This window comes from Quercus robur, chromosome 10, assembly GCF_932294415.1.
Source record: "Quercus robur chromosome 10, dhQueRobu3.1, whole genome shotgun sequence".
Classification (NCBI taxonomy): Eukaryota; Viridiplantae; Streptophyta; class Magnoliopsida; order Fagales; family Fagaceae; genus Quercus; species Quercus robur.
The window spans coordinates 30541858-30566352 of NC_065543.1; the positions used below are offsets into that span (position 1 = coordinate 30541858).

The 24495-nt window shown below is 34.9% G+C and overlaps 1 protein-coding gene and 2 long non-coding RNA genes across 3 annotated transcripts; 1 reads left to right on the forward strand and 2 right to left on the reverse strand.

The window, feature by feature from the left end:
- Positions 1–1923: 1923 nt before the first annotated feature.
- On the reverse strand, positions 1924–7196 carry LOC126703487 (uncharacterized). The gene is made up of 3 exons (XR_007648097.1): positions 7004–7196; positions 2413–2453; positions 1924–2310 (listed from the first exon to the last, which is right to left on the reverse strand). It is a non-coding gene; the product is annotated as an uncharacterized LOC126703487 (long non-coding RNA).
- Positions 7197–12756: 5560 nt separating this feature from the next.
- On the forward strand, positions 12757–15016 carry LOC126702092 (protein MOTHER of FT and TFL1). The gene is made up of 4 exons (XM_050400711.1): positions 12757–13029; positions 13213–13274; positions 13371–13411; positions 14671–15016. Exons 1-4 carry the CDS (start codon positions 12835–12837, stop codon positions 14889–14891), a joined length of 519 nt encoding a protein of 172 aa, XP_050256668.1. The 5' UTR covers positions 12757–12834; the 3' UTR covers positions 14892–15016.
- A 928-nt stretch (positions 15017–15944) lies between these two features.
- LOC126703458 (uncharacterized) lies at positions 15945–24471 on the reverse strand. Its single transcript, XR_007648075.1, has 3 exons — positions 23935–24471; positions 16276–16376; positions 15945–16200 (listed from the first exon to the last, which is right to left on the reverse strand). It is a non-coding gene; the product is annotated as an uncharacterized LOC126703458 (long non-coding RNA).
- Positions 24472–24495: the final 24 nt, after the last annotated feature.

Genomic DNA, 24495 nt, shown 5'->3' on the forward strand with positions numbered 1-24495 from the left:
CCATTATCAGCCAAAGCAAATCAAGGAAACCTTGGGGAGTGTACTCAAGCCTTGGAATTTTTAATTAGACATCTCATTTGGAAACAAGATGGTCAATTGAGTTAGAAGGCTTTGCGTGTAAACTTTTAAATATGGGTTTTGATATGAATTTTTTTTAATGACTTTGGGTATAACCGTATAAGGGCTTGATGTATGTAGGTAAAAGGATACCATATGGTTTTGGGCCGTGGCAGCCTAGTTGGCACTTGGTAGTACAAACCTAACATCACTTTGGACCGTTGCTTTAGAGAAACATCTGAGCATGTGCTAGTGATACATGCTTAATTCGGTCCCATTCTAATAAGCCCAATAAAAATTGAGTATCAACCCGCATATTAGCCTGCAATTGCATGATTTGATAACACCAATTACACATCAATTTGTAGCTAGGCATGCATTTTAGCATGCTATTTATAACAATGATTAATAGTTTGTTAATTTGATTTCACGGGAAAGATTTTAGATGGTTTTAAATCCTACCAACAAAAGAATTTAGTGGAATCTAATCAGTTGATATCTTCTAAAAAATCGAAAGATTTATTGGAATAATCTGATCAAGTGAGGGAAAAAAAGATTATGAAGAGTAAAGCCTCATGGTAGTTATCTATAAACTTGTTTCAAATGATTCAATATATTTATCTCATGAGCAATGGCAAAAGATTCTACAAGTTTTACTACATTGAGCTTACAATGTACCGGCGCTTTTTAATTTAAAAAAGCTCTGGTATATGTGTATTTATACCAGCGGTTTTAAAACCGCCCCTATAGGGTACTTACGGAAATATGAATACAACCTATACCAGTACTTTTAAACTGTTGTAATAGGTATTGCCTATGCCAGCGCTTTTGAAAAGCGCTGGTATAGGTCTTCAATGGAAATAGTAATAAGGCCTATACCAGCGCTTTTAAACCGTTGTAATAGGTTCTACCTATGACAGTGCTTTCAAAAGTGCTGGTACAGGTCTTCAACGGATATAAAAATTAGCCCTACCAGCGCTTTTAAAACGCCATAATAGGGTAATCATCAAAACTATTGAAATACCCTATTCTAGCGGTTTAGAAAGCGCTGCTATAGGTTTTTTGTTATATATATATATATATATATATATATTTAGGCACCTGTAATACATATTTTCCAAGCACCTGTAATGTAATCAAAATACAATATCAAATAACGAATACAATAATAGTGTAAACCAACAAACCAAATATATTTAATTACACCATATTAATAACAATATATCAAATAATACATCCCAATTCAAATCCTCTAGATCTCATTTTCTCATCCAAATTAATACATCCCAAATGTTTAGAATGTTATGAACAAAATAATACATTCCAATGGTGAATATGTATCAACGTTTGAAACTTTATAATACATTGAGTGGGACAAAATAAAAACCACCAGCTGCATATCTTCTAATGCGAATCCGTAGATGATAAATTTACAAAAATTGGAGAATATTCATCCGCATCATCACCACTCTAAAATATAATAAACCAGGATAGCTTCATATCTTTGCATACTCTATGGGCTTCCCTTTTTTTTTTCCACAACATGGTCATTAAATTCATTAAAATAGTGATTATGGTGTTTCTACACATTTAAGTTTACTTTCCATCATCTTTGAATTATAGCTACCCATAGTTGTGTATGATATATAATTGTTCATGTGAGGGAGAGCAATATATATGACATTATGTAACTACAAATTTAAGAAGTAGAGTTCTTACAACGCTTCTTCAAATCAGCCTTGTGGCTCCTCCACACCTTCCTAAGCTGATACAAAGTCCACTTCCTTTGTCTCCTAGGTTTGATGCAATCTGTAGGTATGGTCCATTGTTTCTAAAATCAACAACTGAGTTAGCGCATTTCACAAATTCAACACAGTAACATACTTATATAAAACTTAGTACAATTAAGCATAGAGTCCAAGTAGTTGTGTTGTCTCGTCTAACACCTAAATGACCTCCCAACGTTGGTTTTTATATAGTTGTGGCACTAAATGCCTTCGAAAATATTCCATGGGCACATATATGGCATTCATGCCATATATTCCAATCACCTTGACCAAATTCCTACAAGTTTTCCAATCAGCTGGCACACTTTATTTAATTGTAAGATGAGTCTTTCTTCACTAGTAGAAGATTGTCATCTTTCTTCCTCAATTGGAGAGGTTCCCAGTCTTTCTTGCTCTTCCCTCGATCCTCCTTGTGAAAAGCATTCCCCAACATCGACCAAATCAAAATACCACTTCCTCCCCATTCCTATGTTCAAGAATTTAACAATACACAAATAAGAACTATTTTCTACTTTCCAAATCTTCAAGAATATGCATGAAAATAATCTAAGCAAGAGAAAGCACATACTAGTTATCTCCCAATTGCCTTCCCTTGAAGAAGATGAACAACTACAACAAAGAGCACAATTCACAAGAGAAAAATTAAGTTTAAAAACTTTTTAAGCTTTGATTGGGTTTTCACTTAGCATAACTAGTTTGTGCCTTAAAGATTCTACTCCACTTAGAAATTTTACTACACTTACATTTTGTTTCCCCAACCTGTTTATAGCTAAACAAACACCAATATAGAACCCACAATAATCAAGCATATTCAAACTATCAAATTAATATAATACAATAAAAAATTTCTAGCTATAATACAAGACATTCCAAATGTCTAGAATGTTATATCAAAGTTGCAAACTAAAAATAAAAAATAAAAAACCACAAGCTTGATGATTGATTTTGCATAGTAGGACAATAGGAACAGCACAATTAACACTCCTAATATAAAATACAACACCTTATATCTCCCTACAAGCCACTCGCTTGCTCCAAATTAACAACCCACCACATCAGAATATATGAATTTACTCAGACAGAATACAATAAATTGACAACAAATTGAACAATAATATGACAAAATTCACAAAACAAGCAACACTCCCAATATAAAATATACCACATTTTCTCTCCATGCAAGCCACCCGCTTGCTCCAAATCAACAACCCACCATAGCAGTAACGTTGACAAATAATTATAGACTAGATGGGTAATAAAAAGTAGATTTTACTCACCCTTTAGCTATCTACTGATTTGCTAATGGAAAGAAGAGTGATGTAGAGTGATGCATCAAAAGAGTAATGGCATAGAAATAAGGAACCAAGTCAACAAACACTTAGGCATATGCTGCAAAAATACTCATATATAAAGGGTTCATTCTAATACTTTAATTTAGTAGCTTTCCTTTTTTGCCATTTGAATTTACAGCTTATTAACTTTGTTAATTACCTTTCACAACCTTAGGGCGCTATTAGCATTTTTCATTCTATAACTAAATTGCTTTAGACATACATAGTTTTTAAATTAAGGAACTTATGTCTTGATTTTTAAATGCATCCAAAAATAACAAGACATCATTTATTAGATCATTTTTATAGACACCTTTATACCCATTAGTTAAGCATAATAGTTATCTAGTTGATCGAGCAAGAGAAATTTAACACGAACACACACACAATGCATGCACACATGACAAACAAAATTTAGTACTTAATTATTTCTATATAAAAAAACATCCAACAAAAAAAAAATAATAATCAAAAGAAATTCAATGCAAAAGTTAGCAACCTTCATTACAAAAGAAATATATGCAAAAATCACAAACCGAACCATTATATCTTGCCAAGAAACAATCACAAATTATTGTATATATCATTGCTACTATTAAAGATCACTCTTAAGAACCTAGGATTTATTTGTTCCTCAGTATGCTTTTAATAAAAAAATAAAAAGGCTTAAAGATGCTAACTACATCCTATGAACTTCCATTCATTTTTGCTTCCAAATAAAGGAATATATTCATCACTGAGCTACAATACAATGGGGGCAAAAAAGAAGACAAGTTTAACAAGGCTGCCGAGACAATCTCTTGTATGTTCAAGATGCCTTTGTGGCAAGGTTTTACTTTCTTTTGTCCTTGATGAAGAAATGCCTAACTGAAACAAGAATGACTATTTGATGACACCAAGAAGATGCTGCTTTTCTTAGCACCAGCTCCATGAAAAGCAAGCTTGGCATTATCAAATCTATGTAAAGTGATTACAAGTACTGATTGTGCAACAATGGTGGTCTGGGTGCTATCACAGAAACAAGTTATTAACATTTAGCATAACTCTGTACCTAAACTAATCCAAAGCATTAACACTAGCCTCAATCAGGAACAGTAGGACATCATTAAAAACAAATTAATTAATAGCAAACATCAAGTAAACTCAGATATTTAGTAATACAAGAGTATATATTGTCAAAATAATAATAACAAAAACTAGTCGCTAACCCGTGCGATGCACGGGAAATGTATTGAGTACAATATATAATTTAATCTTTGTTTATTTTACTACAACACCAAAATTGAATTTGTAAAATAAAATCATATAGCTAAAACATTTGTTAACAGCTATACGTTTCAGACATTTATTAAACTATATTATTATTATTATTGTAAGGACACAAAATCTTTAACGGCCCAACAACGATGTTGGGCTCGCACACGGAAAGTCCCTCACAATAATATTTGTAGAGAGTGGGCTTGAAAGGCCAGCGTTGGATCACAGGGCGACATTTCGGGCCGGACTATAGATGAACCAATATGAGAAAGAGCTTTGGGCTGGATATTCGGGCCCTTCCATCTTGTATCTAGGAGGGTTTGGCTCCTCGGATCAAGTCCGAGGAGCGATGGTGCTGTCCCCGGTTACCCGTCGGTGGGTTTTTATGTGGTGTCCAGCGTGTATTATCCAGGCATTCTCTTTCATCAAGTCTTTCTCAAGAAGCTAGATGGGAGAGATCTCCCTTTTGGTCACATAACATTCTCTTTTATACTAGCCTGCGTTCGTTGTCCTTCGTCCACGTGTAGGGTCGATCTTTCCAGGACAGATATCTGTCCCATCAGTCTAATCCCAAAATTGCTGGAGATGATCCATAAAGCCTAAGATCCCGGCTCTGTTAGGGGCAATGTCATGTCAGGGAAGGGTATTAAAGACAACTTCCCTAGGATATTTTCTGATCTTTCTAGCTTACTCGTGTTCCATTTCTATCCATGAGGTTTTGGACCTGCCGAGGATGAAACCGTCCTCGGCTGTGTCTTCGGGCCACTTTTTATGTTTCCTAGTTTCGAGCTTGGGCCCTGGCCTCCTTCAGTTTAGGACCGGTGGGCTTCCCATAAGCGCGTGGGCCGGACCCATAAACGATTGGACCCCACAATTATTATTATTATTATTATTATTATCAACTTAACAGTATTTTAATATATGATACCAACATGCTTCAAGAAAATGTCCAACACTGAAAACAATTTCGAAAACAAACTCAACTAAACAGTTTGATGAATAAATATATTACAATCTATAATATAAGCCAAGAAATAAACTTTGAAACCAATATGAACAAATATGACTCACTAAAGTCATGAAAAACACAGGATTCATTACAAAAAAAAAAAGCATCTTTAGTCTTTATAGATTTTGCCTAAGTACCCAGATACGATGACACATACTCACACAAAAAGAGACATAAACACGGACAATTAAAGAAAAAATAAGAAAAACAAAAGAGAACACGGACAATTAAAGAAAAAATATAGGAAAAAAAAGTTAGGAATAGAAATATAAGATAAAGATGGGTTACCCTTAAAAAGAATAATCCATGGATATTCATTGAAATCTTCTAGATAATTTCTGATAATAGAAAAAATAAAACCCAAAAGTTATGATGTTAAAACTTCCAAAAGGCCAAAAAAAAAAAAAAAAAATTAAAAAAAATCAGAAGATTCAAAGCTTCAAAAGTATTGAAATAAAACAATATATATATATATATATATATATATATATTTATATAATTACGCAATAGAGAAATACAATAGAAAGAAGGGAATCCATGATTATAGCTTTTCCACTTATGTATTGGACTCCTCTCCTTCTTTGGTCAATGCATCAAGGTTAGGGTTATTTGATTTGTTCAATAAAAATTTGAAGATTTAATTAAAAGATTCAGGCCCAGCAATTAAATAAACAAAACAACAATTGACAAACTTATAAGAAAAAGCAACAAATCTATAATTTTTATTGAACAAATCAAATAACCCTAACCTTGATGCATTGATTGAAGAAGGAGAGGAGTCCAATACATAAGTGGAATATGTGAATTGTGAAGCATGAGCTGCCCTCAAAAAAAATGTTGAAGAAAAATAAGTTTTAAGGAGAAAATTGTGTTGCGGCAAAAATAAGTTTTTGGGGCTTAGGTTTTCTACGCAAGCAATTCTTAAATAGGAGAGAGTAGAGGCGGTGGGAGAGTGTCCTTATTTGGCTAGAAGTCTAATTTGCATTGGAAAAGGAAAACAGTGATGAGGTGGAAAATTTAATTTAATTTAAATTTAATTCAAATATTGTGCTGATGTGAAAAATTGTGGGAGTTTCAAAAGCTTCGGTTTTATATATATATATATATATATATAGATAATACAAGAGTATATATGCTCAGCCAATTGGTTGCTAGTGCACCATATTCTCAAAAGTTGACAAATGAAACTTAAGACCACCACCCAAAAAATAAAAGAGGGAACTTTGAAGTTATAACAACATATTTATATACCAATAATAAAATTCCAAAACCCATTTCATGAAACCTCAAAATACAGAGAAAAAAATACATTAAACCCACCTACATTTCCTCCAAAATAGAGCAAACTTTAACCAAAATCAAAAATAAAAAGCCACAAAATCAACTAAACCTTAACCAAAACCAAAACTAAAACCCACAAAATCAACCAACAATTACACAAAAATATACACATAACCCAAACCAAACTTCAACCAAAATCAAAACTAAAAAACCAGAAATTTAACAACAAATATATATACAAAAATTGCTACAAAATAGAAGTGAGAGCTAGAGAGACTTACCTTGCTTTGGGTAGGGTTTGTGGTTTTGGGTATTATTTTTGTGTTTGAAATTTTGGAAAAGAAATGGTGGGTTTTGAGTGAAGAAGAAGAGAGGAGGAGGGGAAGTGGGTTAAGGAAGATCCATGAGAGAGAGAGAGAGAGAGAGAAAGGGAGAGGGAGAGAAAATATGGGTGAGAGGAAAATATCTGAAGTAAAGAAGTGGGGGACAAAAATGAGAGGCCAAAGTGGTGGGAGGCTGAAAAAAATAAGTGGGAAGTCTGAAAATTTCTAAGCGGTGCGAGGGACTTATTGTGACGAAAATAACACTTATTGCAGCAACAGAAACTGCTGTAATACGTTTTAAACCTATTATGGCGACGTCTTCACTTATTGCAACGACTTTAAACTGCCACAATAAGTCATGAAATTTTCAATTTTTTTTTGAAAATTTTGGAAGCCCGGTTCTTTACTTCAGACCTATAACAGCGGTTTTAAAACCACCGCAATAGGTGTAAAGACCGTCGTAATAGGATTTTAGGAATTTTTTTTCCTACATTAAAAGTAATAAAATAGAATTTAATACTAAAAATTAATAAAATATAATTTAATAATTAATAAAAATATAAGATGAAACTTGAGGACCAAAATTAATAAAATATAATTTAATAATCATTAAAATGACTGAAATACCCCTAAGACTAAAAAAAGGGCAAGATACCCCCATAAACTTAAAAAATAACTAAAACACCTCTACCACCCAAAAAATGACTGAAATACCCCCTGCAACATGAAAAATAACCAAAATACTCTTGAAGCATAAAAAGATACCAAAATACCCTTGAAACCTCAAAAAAGACCGAAATTAATAAAATATAATTTAATAATCCTTGAAAATGACTGAAATACCCCAAAGACTAAAAAAAGGCCAACTTACCTGATAAACTTAAAAAATGACCGAAACATCCCTACAACCTAAAAAATGGCTGAAATACTCCCGAAACATGAAAAAGAACCAATATACCTTTGAAGCCTAAAAAAAGACCAAAATGCCATTGAAATCTAAAAAAAGACAAAAAAACACTGAAACCTAAAAATGACTAAAAACACCCCCTTAGCCTAAAATGATGACCAATATACCCCCAATGGCTAAATATGAATCAAATACCCACTAGGCATTAAAAAATGACCAATGTACACCCTAAGCCAAAAAGTGACTGAAATACCCTGGAAACTTATTAAAAAAAAAAAAAAAACCAAAGTACCCTTGAGCCTAAAAATGACCAAAAATACCCTCTAAGCCTAGAAAATGACCAAAATACCCCCAAAAGCTAAAAACGACCAAATACCCCCTAAGCATTACAAAATTTTACACCCATACATCCTAAGCCTAAAACCTGACCGAAATGCCCTGGAAACTTAAAAAATTAATAAAATACTCAAGTCATTTTTAATGTTTAAAGGGTATTTGTTCATTTCTTTAGGTTTTGGGGGGTATTTCGGTCATTTTTTAAGGTTTCGGGGGTGTATTCGTCTTTTTTAGGTATCAGGTGTGTTTTGGATATTTTGTGTTTACGAGGGCATTTTGGTCATTTTTTCGATTTATAGGGGTATTTTGGCCGTATTCAAGTAATCGAGGGTATTTTGGTCTTTTTTAGGCATGGGGGGTACTTTGGTTATTTTCGATGTTTTGGGGCACGTTGGTCAATTTTTAGGTTTTGGGGGTTATTTCTGTCATTTTCTAGGTTTCGGAGGTGTATCGGTCTCGTTTTAGGTATCGGGTGTGTTTTGGACATTTTCTGTGTTTACGGGGGCATTTTGGTCATTTTTTGCACTTTATGGGGCATTTTGGTCTTATTCAAGTAATCGAGGGTATTTTGATCTTTTCCAGGCATGGGGGGTAATTTGTTCATTTTCGATGTTTTGGGGATACTTTAGTCAGTTTTTAGGTTTTTGGGGTTATTTTGGTCATTTTTTAGGTTTCGAGGGTGTATAGGTCCTTTTTAGGTATCAGGGGTGTTTTGGACTTTTTTTGTGTTTACGGAGGCATTTTATTCATTTTTTTTTTCAATTTATGGGAGTATTTTGGTCGTATTTAAGTAATCGAGGGTATTTTGGTCTTTTTTAGGCATAGGGGTACTTTGATCATTTTCTATGTTTTAGGGTGTGCTTTGGTCAGTTTTTAGGTTTTTGGGGGTTATTTTTGTCATTTTTTTAGGTTTCAAAGGTGTATCCGTCTTTTTCTAGGTATTAGGCGTGTTTTGGACATTTTTTGTGTTTACGGGGGCATTTTGGTCACTTTTTCGATTTATGGGGGTATTTTGTTCTTATTTAAGTAATCGAGTGTATTTTGGTCTGTTTCAAGCACAAGGGGTACGTTGGTCATTTTCGATGTTTTGGGGGGTATTTCGGTCATTTTCTAGGTTTTGAGAGTGTATTGGTCTTTTTTTAGGTATCAGGGGTGTTTTGGACATTTTTTGCGTTTAAGGGAGCATCTTGATCACTTTTTCGATTTATGAGGGTAATTTGGTCTTATTCAAGTAATCGAGGGTATTTTGGTCTTTTTCGATGTTTTGGGAGGTACTTTGGTCATTGCTCAAGTTTTAGGGGGGCATTGGTCATTTATTAGGAGAAATTCATATTCCAACGCTTTTAAAAGTGTTAGGATACGAATTCCCCAGAAGGGAATGGAGTAACCTTATTCCAGCGCTTCTAGTGCCTTGGTATAGGTGTACCCTATTCCAGCGCTTTAATAAGCCGGGATAGGTCTCCCCCAAAAGGGAATTGATTAACCCTATTCCAGTGCTTTTAGAGCGTTGGTATAGGTTACCCCTATTTCAACACTTCATAAAGCGTCGAGACAGGTCTTCCCCAGAAGGGAATGGAGTAACCCTATTCCAACGTTTTCAAAAGCGCAGGGATAGGTCTCCCTATAAGGGAATGGAATAACCCTATTCTAGCGCTTATAGAGTGCTAGAATAGGGTTATAAAATGCTGCAATAAGGCCTTCTATACTAGCGGTTTTGGAAACCGCTGCTATAGGCCTCATATTGTAGTGATTTATGAAGCGTCGATTTTGAGCTGCCATAATAAGGTGTCCTATACAAGCGGTTTCTAAAAGTGCTACTATAGGTTAATCTATTACAACGATTTTGATAAGCGCCGGGAAAAAAACGCTGGTGCAAGACGATTTTTTTGTAGTGCTACTATCAATGATAAGGATTACAATCACTAGTAATCAACCCTCACAATTCAAATTCACACACTAAACACAAACAAAACCTCTCACAAATACAAACTAACTTATAGATCTCACATACAAAAACTCACACAATCCAATAACACCAAAATGCCTAATAACTCTATCACACTTAAATAGAGAAACACTTAGGCTACCCTTTTAGCTGTGCATTTTGATTGTTTTTAGGGTTTGTGTTGTTTCTAAAATTACTTGCTCATAGCTAAAATAAAAAATAATTTTGGAGTAGTCTCTCAACTACAATCTTTAGCGTTCTTGACGGGGATGGGTGTACAACTATGGCTCATTCGGATCCCCTACTCTTGTAGGCTTGGGCCCAGCAAATAGAGTGTTACTATGATCACACCCAAGTGGAAGACGCTAACTCAAGTCGCCCCCCTCTACCCATTTTTTTGTTATCAAAAAATAAAAAATAAAAATTACATGATAAGTGGGAAGCTATCAGACTAGCAAATGAGTTGAACGACATAAGGGTGACAAGGATAAAGACAAAAAAAAAAAAAAAAATATGCAAAATGATTTACGCCCTTTATAAGTGTAATATGTTTTCAGTTATTTGGTGTGATTTTCTATTGATTACTTAACAGTTTTGTCACCTAAACATTGAAAAACATTTTAAAAAAAATATCTTCTTGTAAAAGAAAAAAAGAAAAGTGGAACTTGATTTTTCTCAATAAAAATACAATGGACTTCACTTTCGGTTTGTGGGGGGGGGGGGGGGGGGGGGAAGGAAAGAGAAAAATACCTCTACATTAGTTACAAGAAGAAAATGGTGGTATAAAGATCAAACACATCATTACAACAAAGATCACTTATAAAAATCACAATAATTCATAAATAACTTGCAGATATATAAGGATTGAGATCCAGTACTATTGCATTGTGTTACTATCAAATTATCAATGATTAAGACTAAAAGTTAAAAAGTTCACTTTTAATCTTAACTCTTAAATAAAATAAAATAAAAATTCCCAGTGAATCAGTGTACGTGTCCACTGATGCACTAAACAGAAGTCATGTCGAATAATTATAGAAATTGCTAGTAGTTTACCAATGGAATCCTCTGGTGTAATAAGTAATGGCAGGTAAAATATTTTACTGACAATAAAGATACTATATAAATTAAGTAATGTTATGTATCACTGTTCTTAAAAAAGTAATTTACTATGTTATTTGAGTGACACTAAAAATATTTGTTGTCATATTATTTTCTAAGCTTTTGCAATAAATTTTTTTTTTTTTGTACTTTTAGCCTTTTTGCCACAAATTTTACAAAAGAGACTATAAATTAATGAGTCAATTTTTGAATTCAATTCATAACTAAAAAATAATTAATGAAATCTATTTATGGCTCTCACTTCATGATGATTGCCTTTTACAATCAGACTAAGATATCAATTGTTTTTTTTTATATAGTAGAGTTTTGAACCCATTATTTGATAATAAGTGATTTTACTAGTTGAGCTAACTTGAACCCACAAAATAAAATTGTTGAAGTTGGGCTTGGGAGTGAGAGATTTGAACCTTCAATATATCCATTGAAAACACTAAAAGATGTTGAAATTGAAAAACCTTTCAAATGTTGGTAAGCATTTTTATGACAAGATTAGTAGTTATTTTAACATTTCTCCAAAGATTTCAATCATCGGAATTTTATGGGCTTGGGTAACAGATGCTTTTAGAGCATTCGATAAGAGTCCATTTTAGAAATGTTTTGTACCACTTTTATAGAAAATTTAAAAACTTAAAAAAAAAACCAGTTACTTTTTTTTCCCATAATTTTTTTTTAAAAAAAATTTTAAACTAATATTCTTAAGATATTTGTGAAATTTTTTCTAATTTTATAAACAACAATACAAGAGTCGTTTTTCAAGAAAATCTCACATATCAATATGAGGCCAAAAAGAATCTCATATCATTACTATGCTGGTTTCTTATTATTGTTATGCATTCTCTATTAAAAAAAAAAAGAAGATAAATGTTAGAAATACTATCATTTATTATAAATATATATATATTTTTTACAAATTGACGTATTACTAATAATAATAAAATTTAATATATATTTATCATGTTTTTAAAAACCACCTATTACACTTGTTGGCACATTGTTTTGTAAATAAGTCTTGCACGTATTTCAAAAACTAAAACACACTGAAGTGGAAGTTACAGAGAGAGCTTCACTTTAGTGCTTCAAGGTCCACCTTAACATTCTATACCTTCTTGAAAAGGCAATGATTTTCCCGTGAGCTCCTCAAATCCTGTTTTGTATGATGTTAACTCATGTTTATCTTGAGGTGCAAGTGGCCTTTAAAACTTTCTATTGTTTCACCGACGGCTATGATGCAGCCATTTGTATTAAAGAAAGGTAAGGATGGTGTTGAGTGGCCTCACATCACACGTGTTAGACGTTGCTCTTCTATACTTTATGATGGCCTATGCATGTACCGTAGATTACACAAATCCAAGGGGTCCAATTCCCTTTGCAGCACTATAAAATCCCTGCCCAAGAGTCCCATCTCAGTATCCTAGCGACTCTCAATTAACTTTTTTCTCTGTGTTTCCTCTGTCTCTAAGCTTTTTTTTTGCTTTTCTCATGGCTGCCTCTGTTGATCCTCTTGTTGTGGGCAGAGTTATTGGTGACGTTGTAGACATGTTTGTTCCCACTGTGAACATGGCTGCCTACTTTGGCTCTAAGCATGTGACAAACGGATGTGATATCAAACCCTCAATAGCAGTCAATCCTCCAAAAGTGACACTCACTGGTCATTCTGACGAGCTATATGCTCTGGTCTGTTTTCTCTAACACTCTCAGTGTGACTGCGTTTGTGTGGGAGAGCTTTAAGCTTGCATGCATGAGTCTTTATATATGATATTATGATATCTTTACCTTCATAAAGAAGGATCGAATCATCTTCCTTGTGCCTTGTGGTACAGTCATAATCTAACATTTTAATGATGGTTGTTTCGACAGGTGATGACAGATCCTGATGCTCCTAGCCCTAGTGAGCCCAACATGCGAGAATGGGTCCACTGGTCAGTCAGTCACTTCTTCAATTTTGACTTTTGTAGCTATGTGCTTTGTTTCATTCTTTATTTTGCCCAAATGTCTTAATGCAATTGTGTTTTCAGGATCGTTCTGAACATTCCTGGTGGAACAAACCCAAGTCGAGGTAATTAAAGACCAAGACCAAAAGTTATTGTTTTCATTTTATTTTATTTTTTTGAATGTTCACTTTTACTCTCTTTTTCTCTCTCAGGGTCCAAATAGAGTCCTTGTACTTCAAGTTTCTTTTATAGCTAGCTCTTTCCCCGCAAAAAATGCATGCAAGCTGATTCAAGTTTCATTTGACTAATATTTTAAAACCAAAGTATTTAAGTTGATACAACATTTTTATTTATTTATTTATTTTTAATAATTTGCTTTGCTTGAGTTTTAGTGTTTCAAAAGATTCTTTGATAGAATGATAATATATGGTTGGTGGTGCATTCGCAGTGTTAAGCAGTGTCACTGACAACCAGATCAGTTGGCCATTCTTTCATTATAGGTCACAAAGAATCTTTGATACCACTTTTTTTTTCTGGCAAAATCAATCATGCATGTATTTGGTTTCAGATTTTCAAAAAATCGAAAACATCAAGGTTACATTACATCATGATGATGCACGCCCATATTCTTGAAAAAAAATGCCTGCACCAATTGCATATCAACAACTGCCACTAGCCGCAAAAATTTCCTAAAATTAGCCCAAATTTTCACACCATGTTTGATGATGATACTCTGTCCACGTGGTGCAAATCTTTTTGTGAACATTCAGCTTTCTCTTTCTAACAAATATCTTAATCTTTGAACCAAATTTGTTTTATTTTCATATTTTGTCCTTGTATACAATTGCATGCATGATTATTGTATACACGTGTTTGGCACATATTCAAGCTTTGTTGTATTGACACGTATGGTGACACTTGTTACAGTCACCTCATTGACATGGTAGCAACCTAGTTTTCAATGACCCCAAATGGCAATTCTCTAGATTGTCTACGTGGTGTACATGTATAAGCCCACTTGGCAAATTTCAAAATTGGAGTTAGCTAAATATTGCAAATTTTTTAGCAGCACCGAAAATAAAAACTTAAAAACTCGTTACATATCAGTTTGCACGTGTACTACAACTGAAAGCACAAAATCGTGTCTTCAATGTACATTTTCAGTTGTTTGCAGACCTATGTGTTTGAACGAACACACCAGTGTACAACAATTGAAAACATGAGTTGAAAACACAAAATTGTGTCTTCAATGCATAGTATCAATTGTTTGCAGACCTATGTATACGGACAACAAACAGATGTGTACAACAATCATTATCCAAACAAAAATATCAAAACCAGGATTTGTGGACTTAGTTGAAGCGGGATGTGGACGTTTTTTCAGGGAAGGAAATACTGCCTTATGTAGGGCCTCGACCCCCAATTGGAATTCACCGCTACATATTGGTGTTGTTTCGCCAGAAGTCTCCACTAGGACTCGTGGACCAGCCACCCTCGCGTGCAAACTTCAACACTCGCTTCTTTGCAGCACAGCTCGATTTGGGTTTACCGGTTGCCACTGTGTACTTCAACTCTCAGAAAGAGCCAGCGAGCAAGAGACGTTGAACACTTTGCATATATATACATATATGTTGGCGTAGAGTGAAGTGAAGTAACTCATAAAACAATGAAAAGTGTGTCAAACACTTGTCTTTATATTAATGTTTTTCTTAATGAATTATGCTTTAGCTCTTTCTCTCTTGGTTTTGTGGTTTTGGGTGTATGAAGAGAGAGTCCTATATACTATCCTAGTCTTTCTTTTCTTTCCCGTTAATATTATAAGTTGAAAAAATAAAATTTATGTTTTTGTGTTTCTTTGTGTTGAAATATTGATGACCAATTTTTTTTTTTTTTTTTTCCTTATGTTTGATTTGAAATTATTGGGCCGGAGAGAACAATGTTTATTTAATTATGGGGCTCGATCCATTGTTAAGGGAGTAACTAAGAGGAGAAAAAAAGATGTTTATGTTGCGGAAATGAAGAACTAGAAAGAAAGCCTTCTGATTGTGTTTTCATAAATTAGTTCCTAAAGTCCTTTTTAAGATAGGAAAAAGAAAATCTAGATATATGATGTTCCCAATCTTCTTGTTAAACTCATGAAAAAAAAAAAAACGAAAAAGATGATGAAAAAATATATATATATATATATATTATCTGAAAATAAGTTTTAAAAATATGATCTATTCATACTGAATTCTCCCAAAATATAAGTTTCGGAAATCATTTATTGTAGAATGTTTATGAACTGTATTTTATTTTATAAATTTTGAAACATATATAAAGCCGTTTTTTAGTTTATATATTTTATTGTGTCTATGGATTTGCCCCTTTAACAAGTGATGAAAACAAGGAGAAGAATCGCCGTTAAAGGGTTCCAGCTCAACCAGTATGCTTTTAATTTTAATTTTTAAACCAATATATATGTCGTAGTGTTGGCAAGATTGTTATGTAAGAATACACTATAAATAGTGATGGGGTTGCTAGTAATAAACAAAACCATATATGCAACTGAAAAACAAATTAATAATAATAACATGTCATTTAATTTCTTGGATTGACCTATTATTACTTGCGATAATTTGCACTTGAGTTTGCATTATTTTAATTTCAACAAACACCAGAGTTAGTTTTCTTGCAATCAAATTCTAGGCATAGAATTAATGTAGATAAGATCTAGCAACGCGATCATTAGCTCCTTTTGAATAAAATCCACTAGGTTTATGTTCATTATTGGAGCCATACACAATCCTCAGTATCTTTTTTGCGGTCCTATCGATCAAATGCGACTGAGTTTTCATCTCTAGCAAGTATGTTCCCTTTGATCTTTCCCTCAACACCTTTAACTGGGGAATCACATGACCTTCATCTTTGTAACCTGCATGTTCAAGCTTATTCCTTAGTTCTGAAAAGCAATTTGTAAACTTTGTCACAATTAGTCCATAGTCCATACCATATGCCATATGGTGTCACTTTCTCCTTTGCATGCTCGTATAGGTATGCTCCAATAATTGCACCTTGGATTAATTCCAGCCCTGAAAGGCCTGCAACAAGCTGAAAATATACACATCCATTGCTAGAATAATGATATAATGATTTTTGGACAAGGAGTATTTTATTATGATATCAAAGTAAGTACTGTGAACTCAACTCCAATCTCTACGCTCTACCAAACTATCTCTCAAATCAAAAAAGGGTTGGGTTTATAATTATATTACACTTGGTGTAACTTTTATCAATGTTACATTACTCAATAACTATATATCATATGTGGATTTTGACAAATCCACCTTTAAATATTTTGAATTGCATTACCTTATACCTTATATGCATGCGAAATATAAAAATAACCAGGGATTAATTATTATCTCATATATAAAATGTTTAAACTTCAATTTTTTAATTTAAAATTAGGCAAAAAAAATTATAGATTTTAAGGTAAATTACATTATTGATACCAAATTTGGCATGTACATTAAAAATATATAGAATATATATAATCCAACGGTAGGATTTTTATAATGTAAGGACTCAATTTGTAACGATCCCAAAAATGGTATTGGGTTCGTACGTTAAGGGCCCAAACAATATAATTTGTAGAGCGTGGGATTGAAAGGCTAGGCCTTGGTCACTGGATGGTGGTGAGTCATGGTACTCATACAGAAATAAACCGTGTTCGCTCAAGAAGTCTTTCTCCTCGGCGTGGTTTGGGAGGCTCTGGTTCTTGGCCTTTTTCCCCAGCTCCTTTTTTTGGATTGCTTACCTTTCTTTTTATATTAGCCTTTACTCTTTCTCCAACGTCTACGTGTAAGTTCAGCTTTCCAAGACTGATACTTGTCCCATCAGCCCATATCTAAAATGGTTGGGGGTGGTTGTAAAAGCTAAAAAGCATTGCTCTGTCTGGCGCAGAGTATTTAATTGCAGTAATGGCAGCCTTTCCTTTGTCCTTTATCGCCATATTGTCCAGGGGTCCGTTCTCCATCAACGTGGATGTGTTCGGTTTTTCCCAAAACTGTTCCTATTCCGTTCTTGCCCTTTCTTTTAAGAGTGCCTTGGGGATGCCGAGAACAGAATTATCCTCGGATATGTCTCAAGGCTATTTGGACTTTCATTGTATGTCCTCGGCTATATCTCTCCTCGGCTCGGGCCTTGGGTCCTAATGTAAAGTGGGCCAGGGTCACAAATTCTCTGGCCCCACAATAGCCCCTCAAAATCCTGCTGCCCGACCTCTTGATCAGGGAGGAGGGTTTTGGTGATGTTGGGCCTATATCATGGCTTGCCCAGCTTTGTCCTTCATTAATATCGGTGTCTTTTCGTTTACCTAGGAAACGCTCCCGGTCATAAGACATTCCCTTAGTTTTGCTCACGTCGCGCCTCTGCCGTTTCAATGTACGAGGCGCGTTTTTAATAAGTTCCCTTTACGAGGCAACGCACATCCAACAGTTGTAGACGGCGTTGGGAGTTGAGTGGGAATTATCTCGTTTGTAGCTTTTCTTGGAAATCTGTACAGATTAAATGCCATCAGACTTGCCTTCCGTATAAGAAGCAAGGTAGGAGGTCACTTCCTTTACGTACAGACCCTTCAGTCTTTTTAAATTCCTAAACCTCCAGCTGCGCTCAAAGTTTTCATTACCAGTGCAATTTAAGCCTTAGAGAGTGATATGTCTGAGGCAAAAGTAGGGGTGAAGGGACCACACCCTCTCTAAAAGCACTAGGTCTCTTCGAGACTTAAGATGGCACGGTCAGGGCAAGGGAGACGGAGACTCAAGACAGCTCTCCCCTTTCACAAGGTGGGGGAGAAGCCTCCTCCTCCTTCAGCCAAAATCCGAAGCAGGTGCTGGTCGCGTCAGATTTTTGGTGCAACAGTAATGGGGTTTCTCATCATTGGTACCATTCGCTCTTTCTCGAGCGCTGCTAACATGACACCCGCGTGTGAGGAGTCAGAGCTGATGTGAAGATTGGGCATCCTCGCTTCCTCCTCTCCTCCTTCTCTGGTGCCTCCTTTTGCCTCCGCTTCTTCTTCTCTTCCATCACTAGGGACATTCTGGTGTTTCTGCTTCTTCTTCTGCCTCTTCTCCTCTTCCGTCAAGGGGACCATCCTGACACGCCTAATCGCCATAAGAGCAGAATTTTGAAGGATTTATCGTTCCCTTGTATCTTTTTTCTTTTTTACTTTTTCTTTTTGCCGTTGTAGTTAGCTTCTGGTATAGGCTTGCTTAAACCCCTCATTGTACACTGTACTGTTTCTTGGTATTAATAAAAGATGACTTTATCTTATTCTAAGTATTCTTTCTTTTCTGCAATAGTTATACTGTGAATGGATGTGCTATATATATATATATATATATTTTTTTTTTTGAACGATACTTAAGGCCGAACCCCCTGTTAACAACAAGCTATTATTTTGAACTTACTGAGACTAACAGGCACAATAATGCCGACCTGAAAAGTTTATAAATATAAGACTAACCGAGATAACAGCTGAACGTTCTGTGTTGCGTATGAGGCGATCATCCGATGATGGGTAACCCAAAATGAACTATCCGAACTGGTTGCTGTATACTAGAATGCTTTACCACGTTCCCCACATTTATGGCCTTAACCATTTTTGGCATCCGGTCCGAGGACCGAGGTATGACTGTACCGGGCTTAGACACTCGTTTACATTAGTTTCCTTAGAGCTGGGGATCCGAGGACAGGACGGGATTTCCATTTTGTCTAAGACTTAATCCATTTTCTAATGACTAATCTCTCTATAGGTTTGAGTCCGAGGACCATGCAATACCTTGGTTCTGTCCAAAACTTAGAATTTTCTATAAGTAGTTGGTTTCCCCATAGGTTTGAGTTCGAGGACCATGCAATACCTTGGTTCTGTCCAAAACTTAGAATTTTCTATAAGTAGTTGGTTTCCCCATAAGTTTGAGTCCGAGGACCATACAATACCTTGGTTTTGTCCAAAGCTTAGAATTTTCTATAAGTAGTTGGTTTCCCCATAGGTTTGAGTCCAAGGACCATACAATACCTTAGTTCTGTCCAAAGCTTAGAATTTTTTATAAGTAGTTGGTTTCCCCATAGGTTTGAGTCCAAGGACCATACAATACCTTGGTTCTGTCCAAAACTTAGAATTTTCTATAAGTAGTTGGTTTCCCTATAGGTTTGAGTCCGAGGACCATACAATACCTTGGGTCTGTCCAAAATTTAGAATTTTCTATAAGTAGTTGGTTTCCCATAGGTTTGAGTCCGAGGACCATGCAATACCTTGATTCTATCCAAAACTTAGAATTTTCTATAAGTAGTTGGTTTCCCCATAGGTTTGAGTCAGAGGACCATGCAATACCTTGGTTCTGTCCAAAACTTAAAATTTCTTTTAGTAGTTGGTTTCCCCATAGGTTTGAGTCCAAGGACCATGCAATACCTTAGTTCTGTCCAAAACTTAGAATTTCTTTAAGTAGTTGGTTTCCCCATAGGTTTGAGTCCGAGGACCATACAATACCTTTGTTTTGTCAAAAACTTAGAATTTCTTTAAGTAGTTGGTTTCACCATAGGTTTGAGTCCGAGGACCATGCAAGTCCAAGGACCATACAATACCTTGGTTCTGTCCAAAACTTAGAATTTTCTATAAGTAGTTGGTTTCCCTATAGGTTTGAGTCCGAGGACCATACAATACCTTGGTTCTGTTCAAAACTTAGAATTTTCTATAAGTAGTTGGTTTCCCCATAGGTTTAAGTTCAAGGACCATACAATACCTTGGTTCTGTTCAAAACTTAGAATTTTCTATAAGTAGTTGGTTTCCCCATAGGTTTGAGTTCAAGGACCATACAATACCTTGGTTCTGTCCAAAACTTAGAATTCTTTTGAGTTTCGAGGGTTAGCCCTCGGCCAAGGTGTGGGACGTTGATCTGACATTAGAAGCCCCTAGAACCATCCATGCTACCGACGCTTCGAAGCGTAGCCCCTAGTGGGACTTTATGTTAGGGCACTGCAACGGGCTGTTGGAAGTGATGGAGGGACTTTCTTGATCCACCGCCCGTGCTAGCGCACTAGCCTTCCCACAGACGGCGCCAATTGTAAGGACTCAATTTGTAACGACCCCAAAAATGGTATTGGGTTCGTACGTTAAGGGCCCAAACAATATAATTTGTAGAGCGTGGGATTGAAAAGCTAGGCCTTGGTCACTGAATAGTGGTGAGTCATGGTAGTCATATAGAAATAAACAGTGTTCGCTCGAGAAGTCTTTCTTCTCGGCGTGGTTTGGGAGGCTCTGGTTCTTGGCCTTTTTCCCCAGCCCCTTTTTTTGGATTGCTTACCTCTCTTTTTATATTAGTCTTTACTCTTCCTCCAACGTCCACGTGTAGGTTCAGCTTTCTAGGGCTGATACTTGTCCCATCAACCCATACCCAAAGTGGTTGGGGGTGGTTGTAAAAGCTGAAAAGTATTGCTCTGTCTGGCGCAGAGTATTTAATTGCAGTAATAGCAGCCTTTCCTTTGTCCATTGTTGCCATATTGTCCAGGGGTCCGTTCTCCATCAACGTGGATGTGTTCGGTTTTTCCCAAAACTGTTCCTATACCGTTCTTGCCCTTTCTTTTAGGAGTGTCTTAGGGATGCCGAGGACAGAATTATCCTCGGATATGTCTCAAGGCTATTTGGACTTTCATTGTATGTCCTCGGCTATATCTCTACTCGGCTCGGGCCTTGGGCCCTAATGTAGAGTGGACTAGGGTCACAAATTCTCTGGCCCCACATATAATATTAATCCAATAAAAAATTTATTTGGTGACTTATACCAAATATAAAATTACAAATTTCATTTGTCAAGTTTTATCATTTCTTAGCAAAAAAATAATAGTTTATTCTATAAAAACAATGGTAGTATATAACTATGTAAATATACACACACATGCGCATAGAAGTAACAAATTGTTATTATTAACTGTTTTGTAGAACATTACTAGGGATCGATAATCATGTTTAAATCTTGGTTACCCTTCTGGAAGTAGGGTCTTGGAGTTCTGGAATTGTTTCTGCGTAGCCAGTGAGTCTAACATAAGGAATAAGGAAAGATGCAAGGAGGAAATTAAGGGTCTGTTTGGTTGGAAGGATGGAAAAGTGAGAGGATAGAAAATAGAGGGAGGATGGAAAAATGGGAGGATAGAAAAGTTTTTAGCTTTCCTCATTTGTATTTGGTTGAGAGGGTGGAAAAGTGGAGAGATGGAAAATTTTTTTGTTTGGTTGAAAATAAGGTTTGTATAAATTTACCATCATGTGCCTCTTAAACAAAACAAAAAGTAATACATTATACTTTTTTAAAAAATTGTATATAGATGAAAGTGGACATTTCAAAAAATAGTTTAAGAAATCATCCAAAAGTTTTTCTTAAAAAAAAAATAAAATAAAAAGAAGGAAAAGAAAAAGAACCCACCACGTCCTGACAAAACCAAAGAAAGAAAAAACAAAAAAGTAAAAAACAAAAACAAAAACAAAAAGCCAGCGTTATCAGAGAAAGGAAAAGTCAAAAGAAAAAAAGAAAAAGAAAAAAAACCAGAAACATTATAAGAGGTGGGGGTAATTTTGTCCAAATATTTTTTCTACTTTTCACTCCAATTTTCTCTTCAATTTAGAAAGATTGTATTTTGAAAAAGGAGGAGAGAAAACTTGTGGACCCTACCACTTTTCTCTCCCCACCTTCCCCCTCTTAGCTAAACACCCTTTCCACACATTTTTTCTCCTATTTTCCACTCTTTTTTTTCCAGCCTCCCTAAAATCCACCCAATCAAACATACCCTAAGTCTACTGGCATAACGATTAAAAGGTGGGGAGGGGACAACGGTATCCCAAATGTACTATCAACCACTTTTGCAAATGACGCTTTACTTTAATCCAATAATGGTCTTGGAATTTCATGTAACACAGGAAATGAAATAGGTTTAAGACGAGCATTCAGGGTGGTGATTAAAGCACGTAAGTCAAATTCAAAACCATTTAATGTACAAATATTAAAATCTAAAGGGAAGAGTGGTCTTCCTACTACAATGAGTTCATCAAATAATGATTTGCCTTGCATAAAAACTGAGTGTCAAACATATCACCTTGTTTAAGACCTTGGAGTTGCATGTGAATTTGGAATATATATCTGAGTATTAGAGGGGCAGAAGCAAGTGATCAAGATTCGAGGAGGGTCCAGATTTGATGAGAGGGGTGAGACCAATAACGAGATTGAGGATTTTATCAGACAAAGATGAAATTAGAAGACTCATAAGAAGTTGGCCTTGGCAGGTTGAAGATATGAAGTCAGTGTTGGTACCAAAGGGAGACTCATAATTAAGAAGTTGGTCTTGGCGAGTCGAAGATGTGAAGTTAGTGGTGGTAGTACCAAAATTTTCTCCACACAAATTGTAGAATGAGGACATGGGTTAGAGCCATCAAAGTCAAGAAGATCTTGACTTCTAAGGTAAGGGATGAATTATGTTTTACAATAGAGAGAGTTGTTTGTGAGTTTGATGGATAAGAGCTTATGGGCAATGGGTAGTGAGAGAAGAAAAGGATGGGTGGTCGAGAGTTTAAGTGGGTTGACTATAGAGGAAGGAGCGGAGGGAGAATTGGCTGCCATGGGTGCCGAGTGGCTCTGATACAAATTGAACAAAATTTGGTGACAAACTTAGATGTAATTTCTCTCACTAAATAAATTAACATGGCTACATATTTTGAAAACCTCACCGTTGAGTTGCATGTTTTTTATGTCCATAACATACACATTAAATTTCATGCCAATTATATAGTATTTACTATTTGATCCACAAACTTATTTTTTATGCATAATTTTAGACTAAAAAAACTTGAAATTTAAGTATCTAATTGATAACATAGCTATTGATTTTTGATATTTGAGAAATTTTGCAAGCATAAATGATATATGAGAAAATGTAATACAATGGTAAATTTGTCAAAATTCACATCTAATAAGCTGTAACCATTGACTAGCCAAATTTTGTTCTTAATAAAATATCACTTGCCAGATTGGACTATTATGTTCATAGCTAATATTTTTTTTTCGTCTTTCAAGTTTTTTGTCCCTAAATCTTAAAAGGTCTTCTCTTTCATCTTTAAACTATTGAAAACATTACACTTTCTTTTAAAGAGCCTCTTCCAAAATATTTTAAGCTAAAGTAGGAACAATTTTTTTTTTCAATAATTTAGAGATAAAACAAGGTCATTTAAAAGTTTAAGAATAGAAAGTATAATTTTTTCAATGTTTAAAAAAAAAAAATTAGAATTTAGAATTTAGAGACGAGAATCAAAATCCACGTAAACTTTAGAGGCTAAAAGAATATGTTACCCTATGTTCATTGTATTTATAGGTACAAGACAAGATTTAGATGGATATATAAAGTGCTAAGATTTAGATAGATATATAAAAGTGCTAATTATTGTTTTACATTTTCACACAAAATGTTCATATTTTTACACATGATGTTAAAAAGTGTGAATACTGTTGGAATTGAAAACAAAAAATAACCCATACAAAAGCAAGAATTAAAAAGTGCTAAAGAGTCAAACACAAATTTAAATACAAAAATAAGATTTTGCTAGAGAGAGAGAGAGAGTAGCACGTACCAGAAATTTATGTAAAGCAAATTGAAGAGATTAGAGGAATTGGCGTCCACGCGAAGCTTGGCAGGCAAACAGTTGCTGATTTTACCTCAATTTCATTGCCTCTCCAACCTTGAGCTTTACTTTAGAACTGATTTGGGGATCTTAAAGCAATTTGAGTTAAAGTCTAAATTAAAAGCAACATGTTTGGTTGTGACTTGTGAGTGAAATCTCATAAAGTGGAAGTCACTATTTCAAATCTAGGCCAAAATCTATTTATTAAAAAATAAATAAAAGGGTAGAAGAAAATACTTGTGCCCTTTATTTTGTGAAAGAGAGAGATGCTTCCTAGGTTGAACCCAATACTAGTGATCGTTGGAGTTCATGAGTTGTGGTTCGTAACCGAGAGTAAATGCGTAATACCTATTTGGTTAAACAGTAATACATTCTAATGACTTAGAAAGACGAAAACTAGGAATAAAAATACTGGTTTCAACCCCTAAAAGGTCAGTGGAGATGTGTCTCATACTGACTGTGTGATTGCAACTTCTTCTTTCTTTTTTTTTTGATAAGCTGATTGTAACT

Coding starts and splice junctions, on each gene's coding strand:
- LOC126702092 (XM_050400711.1), top strand. CDS start 12,835: ATGGCTGCCTCTGTTGATCCTCTTGTTGTGGGCAGAGTTATTGGTGAC. Junction 13,030..13,212: donor CTGACGAGCTATATGCTCTG/GTCTGTTTTCTC, acceptor TTGTTTCGACAG/GTGATGACAGATCCTGATGC. Junction 13,412..14,670: donor TGGAACAAACCCAAGTCGAG/GTAATTAAAGAC, acceptor ACGTTTTTTCAG/GGAAGGAAATACTGCCTTAT.